The 14,577-nt window shown below is 45.1% G+C and overlaps 1 protein-coding gene across 9 annotated transcripts in view; it reads left to right on the top strand.

The window, feature by feature from the left end:
• Positions 1–14,577, top strand: part of CLPTM1L (CLPTM1 like) — a 116,908-nt gene that overhangs the window by 37,316 nt on the left and 65,015 nt on the right. For all 9 annotated transcript variants that reach the window (XR_012157395.1, XR_012157396.1, XR_012157394.1 and 6 more), the window contains exon 7: positions 3,836–3,930. Coding sequence is in view for 6 of the 9 variants with exons in the window: in XM_073332453.1 (XP_073188554.1) it covers positions 3,836–3,930 (95 nt within the window). In the remaining 3 variants the exon portion in view is untranslated. The remainder of the gene's footprint in view (positions 1–3,835; positions 3,931–14,577) is intronic.

Below are 14,577 nucleotides of genomic sequence, written 5' to 3'. Positions count from 1 at the left end.
TACATTCCTCATAGTTCAGAGATCTCAAGATAACAAAATTTAGGAGTTTATTTTCACTGGTGCCCAGTACTACTATTATGATCTTATATTTCAAGTCCAATAGATTTGTTGAAACAGGACAAATATGTATGAAACGTTTTAAAATCCCACACATCTATCTTGAGAGGATGTGATGGCTCTTACCCATTAAATTTAGTTATTAAATGGGAAAGGAAGACACAGGAATTTCCCTGTACAATCGTCTCACAACATTCCAAGTTCCCTTATTTAAAAAAAAAATCTCTTTAAGAAAGGGCTCTCTAGTACTGGAAACTTTAAATCCTGTTTAATAAGAAAACTCCTTTCCTGAAAATACAGGATAAAGGAAAGACATGGATTAAGGTCAGAAAGGAACATTATGATCTAGTCTAATCTGTATAAAACAGAGCATAGAATTTCACCAAGTAATTCCTGCATCTAGCTCAGTAACTCGTAGTTTAATCTTTCTAAACACATCCAGTCTTAATTTAAAGACTCCGAATGATGGAGAATTTACCACAAACCTCGGTAATCCGTTGATTATCCTCACAGTTAAAAATGTGCATTTTATTTTCAGTTTGAACTTTGCTGACTTCAGCTTCTTTCCATTGGATCTCTTTATGACTTTTTCTGCTTGGTTAAAGAACCTTCTAGTATCAGTGTCTTGTCCCTGTGTTGGTATTTATATACTGTCATCTTTTAACCTTTTGAATAAGCTAGATCAATTGGCCTTCTTAAAATTTCTCACTGTAAGCCCTGTTTCTCAGATTCTGGATCATTCTTGTGGCTTTTCTCTAAACTCTTTCCAGTTTTTCATCATTCCATTTAAATTGATGCTAGATACAGTAGTCTCACGAGAGCCATATGCTGGGATGATACCATGTCCTTCCTCAATATTTGTTTGTCTGATCTTTAGCCCTTCTAGCTAGAGCTGGGAGTACATGTTCAGTTGGTTATCCACCATCATTTCTTAAGTCCTTTTCAGAGTCACTTTTGAGGGTTATAGTCCACTAAGCAATGTAGGTTATACCTACAAGACGTTCTTTGAGTGGTTGCAGATGGGTATTTCACTCAGGTGCGTTTGTGCTGAGGGCATCAGAATTGGAGACTTTTCCCCACCGTGGTACCTATTGGAACGGCGCATCCACCCTGTTGCCTCGTAGCCCCTTCTGAAGCAATATAAGGGTGACATACCGTAATCCCCCTCAGTCCCTTCATACCACCAGTAGCCTTAGTTGGAGCTCCCCCGGGCGAGTCTTCTCATGGCTTTTTCTCTCTGCACCACACTTGTGTCACTGGGACTTCTCCTGTAAAGAGTTCTTTTAATAGTATCTGTAGTAGAATATAGTTAGTCTTTATAGTAATTTCTGGAGCTCAGCACTGTAGGGCATGCAGCGTTGACCAGGCCTTCAAACGTTGTGTATTAGGTGGACTTTCTATTCCCAACAGTGGACTCCTACACTTGCTGTGTGTAGGTGAAAGTCACATTAAGGAGAATTTATAATCTTGTGAGAACACATATTGCAAGAGACCTTTGCCTGAAGCAGCTTTTGTTGGAACAGGCTATGAAGCTTAAACTAGCACCAAGACCCTCTTCCGCTAGCAGGACTGGCAGTCCTCAGCCAGCCACCTTCTGCATCAACACTGGTAGACAGACCCCTGGACTCTGACTCTCCCCACGAGGAGGAAGGGGTCGATCTGTGCTCTCTGAGGTACCCCAGAAGAGACCCACAAAACAGATCAGGAATGTTCGAAATTGAGGAGAGAGGTGTTCTCTTTGTCGAAGATAGCTTCCCAACATCCACAAGATCCAAGGTACAGCCAAACTGTCAATCCACATCAAGGCTGGAGATTCCCAGTACTGTACCACTGACTTGGGGCCCACCTGGTGGTCAACCATTGAGTCTGGTATCTATGGTGACACTGCTTTTTGATATCAACAATCCCACAAGCCTACATGGTAACAACAGACTTATTCTGCCTGTCTACCAGCATCCCCGCTTACTCAGAAGGCGGGTGTACTATCGGCGCTGCCAACTATTTCAGGCCCCTCAAATTCTACAAACTCGGGGTTGAGGCCGCTTACTGTCGATGCCCTCGGTACCAGTGAAACCACAGGCACCTTCCTTGGTGTAGATGGCTGTCGGGCAGCACCGATATGCCCTTTGTCCTTGGTGCCATCTGTCCTCTGTTTAGTCACCATTAATTTCTGTTAACACAAGTGCCCTTTGAAACCCACAACAACTCTGTTGTGCTCTTTGGTACTGTCACTGAAGATTTTCTGGTACTGACAACAGTCCCATCCTTGATACCAACTTTGCCCTTCTCTCATTGGACTATGGATAAATTGGACTATTCTGTGGTCCCGCCGGAGTGGCCACTAACAGTGCCCAAGGACTTCTGAGAGGGTTCTTCTGACTCTAATATGGATTCCTCCTGTTGGTCTTTGCCTTGGCAAAAAGTCCCAAAGATCTTCCAATGGGCAGCAAAGGGAAAGCGCCTGCACTGAGAGCACAGCTGTTCTTACAGTAAGGGCAGATCCTTGGCATCCTCAATGTATTGACCCCCTATGCCATACTCTCGCTCACAGTGATCACCTTGGGACCTGCAGGGAGTACCCCACTTGAAGAAGTCTAGATTTCTGCTCCAGTCCTGGGGGCAATTCCCTTGATCCTGAGATGTACCAGCCCCAAGAGTGGCCTCTGTTACAGATGCAAGAGGAGGTCTGTCCTCTTGAGACACCTCTTCTTGGGGCAGCCTTTGCCAAAGGAGTAACCTCTACCCCAAGTGATGCTAGGGGTTCCAGCAGTCCCATCCTCTCCTTTCCTGGACAACTCCGTAATCCCAGATTCCTTGTCTCCCCACCCAGAGGATTTAAAATCTTACCAGGACTTACTTTGTGCAGGTATACGCTAGGATTCTCCATCAGTGACCATTTTAAAATCAAGATCGGATGTTTTTCTAAAAGCTATGTTCTAGGAATTATTTTGGGGAAGTTCTGTGGCCTGTGTTATACAAGAGGTCAGACTAGATGAGTACAACGGTCCTTTCTGCCTTGGAATCTCTGAGTATTCTTCAGGCAACAATTCTGGGAAGGGTTGCCTTCCCGATTAATGACACCTCATTACAGTCAGCAAATGCTTCGTGGCATATAGGTATATAAAATGGTTTGAGTGGTAGCCGTGTTAGTCTCTTATCAGCAAAAATGTGGAGTCCTTGTGGCACCTTTGAGACTAACAGATTTCTTTGGGCATAAGCTTTCGTGGGCTAAACCCCACTTCATCAGATGTATGAAATGAAAATACAGAAGCAGGTATAAATACGTGAAAGGATGGGGGTTGCTTTACCAAGTGTGATGTCAGTCTAATGAGAGGAATCAATTAACAGCAGGATACCAAGGGAGGAAAAATAACTTTTGAAGTGGTAAGAGAGTGGCCCATTACAGACAGTTGTATCCTGCTGTTAATTGATTGGGTTTTTTTAGGTGTATAAAATGTTAGTTCCCCTTAGTTCCCCTTTCCTCATTCGTTTTGGAGCTGATTTTAAAGGCTAGACAAACTCTTGTAGAACCAAATTTAGTGACTGGTCAAGATCAATACCTTATAAATTACTAGCTCAGAATGTTTTTAGGTAAAACATACAAAACCTGATTTTTGTAAGCAAAGCCAGCATCCAGTTTTTATTATTTTTATTTTATTATTATTATTAAAACTTGTGCCACTTAAAAAGGGCTTCCTTTATACTTGAATCTACTATACTAATAGCTGTAATGCTAATTTTTTGGTACTTTTCACATTTTATCTACTCTTTCTTCCAGGCTTTTCAGAAAAGGATGCAGATGAAGTAAAAGGAATTTTTGTGGATACTAACCTGTACTTTTTGGCTTTGACATTCTTTGTAGCAGCATTCCATGTAAGTGGATCACGTGCTGTTTTTAAGCGGTATATACTTAAGTATAAGTAAACAATAAAAGTAAAGGTACTTTGAGCACTGACCCTCACATTTCTCTAAATCACCAGTAATTGTTTTTGGAAATATTAATGTCAATACATGTGCTATGCTATGCCGATTTTTCCTTCATAAATACAAATAGAAAATTCAATAGCAAAACGTTATGTTCTGCAAGGGAACATTTATGCAATATGTTCTGAAATTTAAGCCAGAAAAACGGATTTCTACTCCTAAATCCAATTTAAAAATTAGGGGTGTCCCCCCCACCCCCAGTCCAGTCCTTCCCAGAAAGAGAATTACTACATTTCCTTGTGTGACTGGCTGTCCTCTTACCTGAGTTGTTTGTTGATCACACTGCACCAGTGGATAACGGAAAGGTTAATGGCTTCAATTTTCAGCGCTGGCTGCCGGCCAGTTTGCAAATAAGAATTCAACTGTTCATTGATCACCCATCCTCATAACAAAACAGCAACTTGATCTGCTGTTGAATATACATATTGGTTTAAAAATTAATGTAGACTGTAATCAGAAATTAGTGAAGGGTTATAGATACAATTGATACTTGTCTGATTGTGAGAAATAAAATTTTTATCTCCTGAAAAGAATTATTAGTTTATAAATTATCAACTTTTATAGAAAATGTAACCTTCTTAATTGACATGTAAAAATATTTAACTCTTAAGTGAAATAATGTAGTGTCAATTTCTTTATTTAACCTGAGTTAAACGAAAACCTGAAAAGCATTGCATATGAATGCTGGCTCAGATTTTCTGCTTTGAGATTTTCTAGCAGCAAGGACGGAACGCAACTGTCGAACAGATTACAGTTCTGATTCCCTCACTGATTCTGCACAAACGATGTCCCTAGTGGAGTCTAAATAGCCATGGTCTGCTCTAAACTTGCCAGATGGTACCACTGTCAAGGGCGCTGTCTGCCAGTTGGAAATTGCCAGAGCACACAGTCTCTGGGTGTCATTCTTTATGCCACTGAGACACCTTATGTCATTGTTACAAGGGCATTTAGGGGCTGGTTATACTGACTTAGTTCCTCTATGCCAGGAGAGTCCTCAGCTGGGGAGTTTAGACAAAAAATGGCCACATCAGAGAAAAGGGAGGGAAATGAAGCAGAGAATCTGGACTATTTTGTGTTAATACTGTCTTGCCCTTCAAGCAGTGGGAGATTTGTGTTCTCCAAGAATGGTTTATGTCCTTGCTAGAGAAATGTGTGTGCACACTCAGAATTCTCTATTAGTCTATTTATTGTTTCGTGGCTCAGCAACAAACCTTACAAATTCATAAAACTGTCATCAGGCCTTCAGCAGGAGGTCATGCTTTTTCTTCTGCTCAAACACTGTTCTGTCTCTCATGTGATTGTATGAACTAATTCACCAGTAGTAAAATTCTTTCTGCACCTACCCATTTAACAGTATGGGCTAATGGGGTTCCTTCTACTATTCCATTTTGATGTAGTGACCAGTCATCTGAGATCATTACCTTACCCAAGAAGCACCTGCACCTTGTTGCTTCCAGCAAGGTACTTATCTCCAAGCAGATGACTTCAACTCTTAATGGAACAAAACATTGAGAAAAATGCCCTTATTATTCATTTGCCCATATTCCTTCAGCAGCAGAAATGTGCAGTGAGTGTGCCCCTCATATTGCCTGTCCTCCTGGGACTGACCAGAGTCCACTCAGGCCAGTACTACTTCGAGTCTTGGGGCAATGGCTCTCACAACAAGCAGGTCTCCAGCAGCACTCTGGAAGAATCTCCACCTCGTCTTCCCAAGCCTTTGGTGGCTAGTCTGTCCACTCTATAAACCTGGTATATAGATGGTCAAATTTCCTGCATGGCACTTCAGGCTACCACACTGCTGCTACTCCTCCCCTTTGCTGCTCAGCAGCTGCTGAAGAAAGTGGCCCATAAGGGTTTGTCTGCACTGAAATGTAAGCCCAGATTTAATGGGACTCAGGTCAGTGAACCCTAGATTAGAGAACCCAGGGTTTAAGCATCTACATCAGTGGTTCCCAAACTTGTTCCGCCACTTGTGCAGGGAAAGCCCCTGGCGGGCCGGGCCAGTTTGTTTACCTGCTGCGTCCGCAGGTTCGGCCGATCGCTGCTCCCAGTGGCCACGGTTCACTGCTGCAGGCCAATGGGAGCTGCTCAAAGCAGGGAAGTACTGGCCGCTGCTTCCAGCAGCTCCTATTGGCCTGGAGCAGTGAACCGCGGCCACTAGGAGCGGTGGTCGGCCGAATCTGCGGACGCAGCAGGTAAACAAACTGTCCCGGCCCGCCAGGGGCTTTCCCTGCACAAGCGGCGGAACAAGTTTGGGAACCACTGATCTACGTTGATTATCAACCCTAAGTAAATAATATTCTAACCTGGGCTTGAACCCAGGGCTCTGGCATCCACACTGTATCACACAGACCAGATTTCAACCAACCACATCCCAGACTTAATAGCGCTTTCCCAAAACATGGTCTCTGTAGCCCTTTGACTGTGGTGCAGTGTGGGATCCACCCTGCATGTTACAGGAAGCTTGACAATTCTGCAAACATCTTGCCAAGCCATTGTTTTTGTCTGTATGCTCTCAGCAACCGGAGCCGGCAATACCAAGGAGATGTGCCACTTTAAGAATTTCTCTCGCTGTTTCAAGAAATGGGCAGAAATTCCGTGAGATGATGGACATTTCAGCAGTATTTTCTGACCCATCAAAGGTGCCTGAGAGAACTTCTGATGGAGCAGGACACAGACATGGCAGACTTGAACTGGCTGCTGCCGCTCATGACTCTTGGGATAGCCACGGATACCCCCTTCTGGGACTTCTAGAGCACGGCCACAAGCTCAGATTGGTGAGACCAAATCATTTTGCAGATCTGGGATGACCAGTAGCAGGTTCAGAACTTTCACATGAAGAAAGATACGTTTCTGGAATTTTGCGAGCAGCCTCTCCTGACCTTCCCTAAAGACAAGTGCATGAGGGTGGTCGTGCCAGTTGAGACACGGGTTCCTAGAGCACTCTGGAAGCTGGCTACCCCAGATTGCCAACCAGCCTGGGGTTGGAAAGTAGACTGTGGGTACAGTGGGGATGGAGGCTTCTGAAGCATTCAGATGTGTGTGGTTTTACCCTGAGGGCCAAGTATAAAAGATATTCCTGAAGTAATTGCTGGCTGTTAGAGAATGCAGTTTCCGAAATGCACGAGGGCCATTGATGGGACTAGTGCCTATAGTTTGCGCTCCTCAAAGGGCACATGAGTACATAAACTGAAGTATTCCATTGTTATTCAATGCCTCGTGGACCACAGAGGTCGATTTATGAATGTCAATGTAGATTACACTGGGTAAATTCTTTGAGGGCTTGCTCATATTGATTCCATTCTAGGTGTGTGCACGCCCACTTGCGTGGTTGTCAGAGATTTTTGCCTTAGCGGTATCCATTGGACCAGCTGTGGCGCCCTCTGGAGTGCCGTGTTCATGTGGCGCTATATCAGGTGCTGCCGGCCCTACGCCCTCTCAGTTCCTTCTTACTGCCCGGGGTGGTTAGTTGGAGTGCTTTTTCTTGTCTAGCAAGGGCTAGCATTTTTTTCTCCTACAAGCTTTGTGCCTTAGGGCCTTTTGTAAATAGTTTTTGTGTAGTGTAGTTGTTGGTAGTAGTTTGAGTCCCAGTGGGGACTTCACCCCAGGCAGGGCATGTCCCGGTCTCCTGAGTTAAAACTCTGCTCAGATTGCAACAGGCCTATGCCTGTTAGCAACCCCCATAGCAGTTGTCCTGATTGCTTGGGGGAATCACATGCTAAGGATGGGTGCTGGATCTGTAAGAACTTTTGGCCTAGAACCTAAAAGGAGTGGGATATTTGTCTCAGGGCCCTCCTGATGGAGTCTGCCCTTCGCCCAGCTTCCGAGCCATCCAGACAGGCTGCACCAAGTGCCTTGGCCTCCGTGCTCAGCACACTGCCGGCACCAGTTGCCGTTGCTGGTGCTGAAAAAGAAAGCAAAAAGGCCCAGCTGCCCGGCTCCAAGCAAAAAGGCCCAAGGGTCATTGGCCAAGGAACCTGTGCCTGGCCGCCAGCCTACTCCGGAGCCACACATCCTCCTGCCTCCCCGCTTGGAGCCTCTAGTGCCCTCAAAGTTCCATCACGGACTCCTGGGAAAGGTATGGGTCCCACGCCCCTGCCGGCACCGTCGTCCTCCCAGGTGCAGAAAGAGCACAGGTTTCCACATGCTCCCATGACGACTCTGGTGCCGCAGGACTCTGCTAAGGCTCCCCAAGAGGGCAGGTCAGCTGCCAAGACCCCTCAAGGGGCAGGGGAAAACCGCTGGTCACTGGAGAGGAGGCGACATTCCTCTCCACTGTGCTGAGGATCCTGGGACAGGTCTGAGACTCATTATCAGTTGCCCAGACTAGCATCCAGATCCTTTCAGTATCGCTCACCTGATTACTCCCTATGCTGTTCCCAGCACCGGTCATCCTCCCGTCCGTCTTCCTCTTGACATCAGTCCTGACCACTGACGCAGTGTGTTCCCCATCTCAGCACTGATGAGCATTCCCCATCTCGGCACTAGTCTCCCTGGCACTGACACCAGTCTCCCGCGTCGGTTGCTGGTCGCCGGTAGCCACAACCAGTAAACAAACCCAGGTGTCAGCGGCCCCTCATGGTCACTGGAAGGTGATTCCTCTGGCATGGAGGGCCAGTTCAGTCCAACGCCCAAGCCCCAGCAGTAGGACTGGGCACTGGAACCCACACAGTCGGCGATGGTGGCATGTGATATATGCCATCGTGTGCCAGCAATGCTCTGCCATGTACATTGGCCAGACTGGACCATCTCTACACAAAAGAGTAAATGGACACAAATCAGACATCAAGAATTATTCAAAAACCAGTTGGAGAACACTTCAATCTCCATGGACACTCAATAACAGACTTAAAAGTGGCAATTCTTCAAGAAAAAAAATTGACCTCATTACCACTACAAAAGTGATTTTTCTTCCTGTTGATAATAGCCCACTTCCACTTTAATTGAATTGTCTCATTAGCACTGACTCCCCACTTGGTAAGACATCTCCCATCTTTTCATGTACTGTATTTTCCACTCCATGCATCTGATGAAATGGGTTTTAGCTCACGAAAGCTTATGCCCAGATACATTTGTTAATCTCTAAGGGGCCACAAGTACTCCTCGTTGTTTTTGCTGATACAGACTAACACGGCTACCACTCTGAAACCAGGGATCTCGGAGCGGTTCACCTGACCTGCCAGGCTTTCTTGCCCCCCCTAAGAGGCAAGGTGGTGCAGGCCCTGATGGACACCACAACGTATATCAACAGGCAGGAGAGTGCCAGGTTTTCGGCCCTGTGTTGGGAAGCTCTCAGCCTCTGGGACTTTTGTGTGTGCCATGTAAAGTAAAGTACTTTAAAGTACTTCGTAAAGTAGCCACGCACCTGACTGGAACCAAAAACATCTTGGCAGATCACCTCAGCAGGACCTTCTCATCTTGCCACAAATGGTTGCTCCATCCAGAGATGATCAGACTAGTCTTCCACAGGTGGGGGACTCCCCAGGTGGACCTGTTCGTGTCCAGGCAGAACAGAAAGTGCCACATGTTCTGTTCTCTGCAGGGCAGGGACAAGGGCTTCCTGTCAGACGCCTTCTTGATTCCACAGTCGGGAACGCTAACCATTGAACGCTAACGCTTTCCACTGGTACCATTGATCCACAAGGTCTGGAAGCAAGACAAAGCGAACGTCATCCTCATAACCCCAGTGTGGCCTCACCAACACTGGTTCAGCATGCTACTGAATCTTTTGGCAGCAACCCTGCTGTAGCTGTGAAGTAGAAGCGGTTCATGTGTTGGGCCTCAGCTTGACACATTTGGGCTGAAGAGGCCCTGCTGCAGGACGTCCTAGACTATCTGCTGCACCTTAAGCTCCAGGGCATGTTACTCTCTTTGATCAAGGTCCAACTGGCGACCATTTCGGCGTTCCACCTTCCATTTCAAGGCAGGATGGTCTTCATCCATCCTATGATGGCGCAGTTCTTGAAAGGTCTGGAGTGCTTCTACTCGCATGGCTGGGACCCATTTGCCCCGTGGGACCTGAATCTTATGCTGTCAAAGCTCATGGTTCCCCCCCTTCGAACCCTTGGCTTTCTGCTTCCTCCTGCTTCTCTCCTGGAATGTTTGTTTGTTAGTTGCTATAACTTCAGCCTACAGAGTATCCGAGATCAGGGCGCTCACCTCGGAGCCACCGTTTGTCTTATAGAAGGACAAAGTCCAGTTGTGCCTGCTCCCGGCTTTCCTGCCCAAGGTTGTTTCCCAGTTTCATACTGGGCAAGACATTTACTTACTGGTCTTCTGTCCCAAGCCTCATGTGACGGATGACAAACACAGGCTGCATATCCTAGACATCATACGGATGCTGGCTTTCTACACAGATCCTTAAGTCAGGGCACTTATTCATTGCTGTCGCAGACAGAGTGAAGGTGTGATGGGTTCCCCTGGGGTGCCACTTGGAACTGAGATACCACTGAGCCTGCCTGTCCCACCAGCCTAGGTGCCCCTTACTTTGTGCTGCTGTGATAGGCTCTCACACAGGTAGAGAGACACCCAGCTGCAGCTATATTCACACACATGCTGAGATCACCTCTGCATGGGAGGGCTCAGCTAAGGAATTGCCCAGCGTTCAAGTGCACTCACCCTTGGGAGAGTAAACCCAAAATTGTATTGTCTTGCACTGCTCAGAGAACTTTACAGTGTAACTTAATTGCAGTTCGCCCTCTTGCTCAATGTGGAGAGAGAGATGCACAGCTCCCTCCCCCTGCATTATGTATTTCACAAACTGGGTTTAAAACAAAAAACAAGTTTATTAAGTACAAGAGGTAGATTTAAGTGATTATAAGGGATAGCCAACAGATCAAAGCAGATTACCATAGTAAATAAACAGAATTTGCAAACTGAGCTTAACACACTAGATAGGTGGGATTTAAATTAACAAATTCTCACCCTGAGTGATAAACAGGCTGGCAGATTCTTAAGGCACAAGTTACCTGCGCTTTCGCAGGTTTTCATACACAGGCGTTTCCAGGTGTGTTGTTGTCGGGAGAGTGGGTTACCCCCATGATGTCATTTCCCCCCTTTTATGTCTTCTCCCCACTTGCTAGAAAACTCTTTTGCTGTGACCAGTGTCAAACAGTTCCCATTTTGTAGTGCTATCTCTGAGAGGTTTCTATTGTACACAGTTCCTGGGGTAATCCTTGTGCTCGTGTGCATTTCCACAATAAGCCATTAGCATTGTTTGGCCTTTTTAGTGTCATAGCTGAAAGGCTGCTTGTGGGTGTTTTCAACCTCATGACATGCTTCAGTAACACATACATAGCCAAACTTCATAACTTCACATGCAATGATAGCACATATAATCAAACGAGCTATTAATATCTAGCAGATCAAGACTTTTAGAATGACACCTTATAAAGATGTGCTGGGTTAGACCCACCCCCTCACCCCCCATCTGGGATTCCATCTTGTGCTGGAGCCTCACTGGTTCCACTCATTCCACCAGCCTGGGTTTCCTTACCCTGTCCTAGCTGTACCAGGCCCTCAAGCCTTCTCTAATACACACACACGGCCACACCCTGCAGCAGATACAGACTGAAATCAGCTCTGTGTAGGAAGATTGAGCTCAGGGATTTACTCAGCACTCATGTGCACGCCACCTTTGGAGTGTAAACACAAAATAATATTGACTTTGCCTTCTCCCTCAAGGTGGGGAGAGATGTGCCTTTCTCTGTCCCCCTGTACTCCCCCCGTATGAATTGTACAAACTGGAATTTGTAAAAAAACAAAACAAAACAAAAAAACAAAAACAAAAAACATTTAACTACAGAACATAAATGTTAAGTGATCATAAGGGATAGCAAACAGAACAAAGCAGATCACTGAGCAAATAAAACAAAACACACAAACTAAGCTTAATGCACTCAAGAAACAGGTTACAAAATATAATTTCTCATCCTAAATGTTGTTTTAGGCAGGTTGCAGAGTTTCTGTAGCTTAGAGTTCTAGTTATTTCTCTTTACAGACAGGATTTTTGTCTCGGCCTGGACTCAGCCCCTGCCATTTGTTTCCTTCTTGGATGGGGAGGCAATGGAGAAGAGTCCTGATTGAGTTCCTAGCCTTAAATAGAATTTACATAAAGCAGGAATCTTTTGTTTCCCAGTCTGACTTCCCACCCCCTCTTAATGGAAAAACATTGAAACCCCAAGATGGGGGTCAAAGCAGCAACCCCGGGAGCTTCTCAGGAAGGCAGGAGAATAGTATCTTCCGAGTCTTACTATTTTTCGTAATGGCCTATTGGGGCTGATTGCCTACGGTCTGGTGGCGTTCCCCCAAGTGTACACGCAGTTATAATTGTTATATACTCATAACTTAAGTTACAGAAATGATACATGCAATCAAATTAGATAAACACATTCAGTAGATCATAACCTTTTCAGTGATATCTCACATACCCATGTTGCATAAAAGAGATCTTAGTTATGCCATATTCATATAACTACTTCCATGAAGAATATGGGGTGTAACATCACAAAGGCATAGCCTAATTACATCACAGTAGTGAATATTGGGGTGTCAGGGTGTCACAGAAGGGTTGCCCAGTGTCTGCCTAGAGAATATCGTTGTGGATCACAGCCTACATCCACTACTGTTATGAGTTGGCAAAGGTGCCCCCACTGGACTAGGGCGCAGGTGTCATTAGCTGCCTTCCTGGCGCAGGTACCGTCCAGATGTTCTCATCTCATTATGCGCTTACCCAGCAAGCTCGGGATGATGCTGGCTTTGGCAGAGCAGGGCTGTAAGCTGCAAGACTGTGAACTCCAAACCCACCTCCATTGATACTGCTTGTGAGTAACCTACATGAGCAAGCACTCTAAGAAAAAAACGTATCTACCTTTCGTAACTGTTGTTCTTCAAGATGTGTTCCTTATGTCCATTCCATTACCTACCCTCCTGCCCCTCTGTTGGAGTTGTCTACACCGAGAGGGTGTAGGGCTGGTGGCACCTGATATACTGCCGCATAAGCGCGACACTCCAGAGCTTGACCATAGCTGACCCTACAGATACCGCTAAGGCAAAAATCTCCGATGACTGTGCACATGGGCTTGCATGCACCTAGACTGGAATGGGCATGAGCAACACATCTCAAAGAACAAGTTACGAAAGGTAGGTAACAGTTTTTTCATGATGCCAGGGTTTTTCACGGATTGGGAGTCCAAATTCATTAACAAGCTGGGGCACTATTTGCACCAAATGACATTGTCATAAACGGAGTTACTGTCTCCACAGTTATTTTTGGGGACCCTGTGTACCCCCTTTTGCTTTGGCTTATGAAACCGCACCGATATCAGAGGCCCTGACAAATGAAAGTATAATTACATTCTCTGCAGGTGTAGAATGATTGTTGAATGTGCTTTTGGCAGATTGAAATCCCATTAGAGATGTCTACAGACCCATTTAGATGCCATATCATCAATGCTATCTGCATTACTGTGCTTTTCACAATCTTTTTGATGCCAGAGGTGAGTCTCTTTCCCCCCGAATGGAAGCATGGCAGTGATGGACTGCTGAATTGGTACAGTCATCCAGAAAGAGCACCCGTCACAGCTGGATGCACATGCAGCGGAAGTCAGGGATGCTTTGTGCTCCCATATTAATGACTTGCATGGGCCAATAGAAGAGGGGGAGTAGTGCCTTTATGAATGTGCTTGGGAGGGAGGGGCTGATAATATGGCAATCAATTTCCCTACCCCCACAAGCAATATACTTAAGAATGACCTGACTGCTTATCAAATGAGAGAGCAGGGGGTTGATTCATAATATGGTGTGATGTAAGAAAGTGATCGATGAATCTAACTGTATTTAGGAATAGTGTTTGCATATAAATTCACAGTTGTCCCTGATCATGTGTTTCCATTTATTATCAGAAATACACATGGTATGATAAACTTCCTTGATAAAATAAAAAGCTTGCTTTAGAAACATTTTTTTAGAAAAGTACAAAATTAACCCATTGCCGTACATGCCAGCTACCACTACCACACCAAAACCTTAAAAAGCAAGACAAAACAAAGTGCATGAACAAATGCAAACCATGAAACCATGTACAAGACAAACTCCCTAACGTTGCATGTCCCCAGTCGTCTTTCCCTTTTTTTTTTTTTTTATGGGTTTTTGCTTCCATAGCATTCAAGGCTTTGTGATCATATTTATTCTGGATTGTGGACGGTTTCATAAGTTCTAGCTTCAAGAATAGTTGTTGGGACGAAATTGTTCAGATTCACCTTAAACTTTCATCATCCATGGAAACAATATTGTTACGGCAGGAGTCTCCAGCTAGCACAGTTAGTTATACTCAAATTGTTTGTCTTAAAGTGTGACAAAGTGGTTGAATACTGTTCAGTCTTTAAAGAGATTCTTGTATTTTTGTTCCCCCCCCAAAGTTATGGCAAACAGTGAGAGTTGGCTCTCTGCCTTAATCTCTTAACTAAAATACATTCTTGAGGCCAAATTGCTTCTACAGGTATATTAAGTATTTTGGCTGAAATTCCTGAAAGAGGA

This window comes from Lepidochelys kempii, chromosome 2, assembly GCF_965140265.1.
Source record: "Lepidochelys kempii isolate rLepKem1 chromosome 2, rLepKem1.hap2, whole genome shotgun sequence".
NCBI classification, from domain to species: Eukaryota; Metazoa; Chordata; order Testudines; family Cheloniidae; genus Lepidochelys; species Lepidochelys kempii.
The sequence above is the reverse complement of the archived record's forward strand: the minus strand, read 5'-3'. Positions and strand labels throughout refer to the sequence as shown.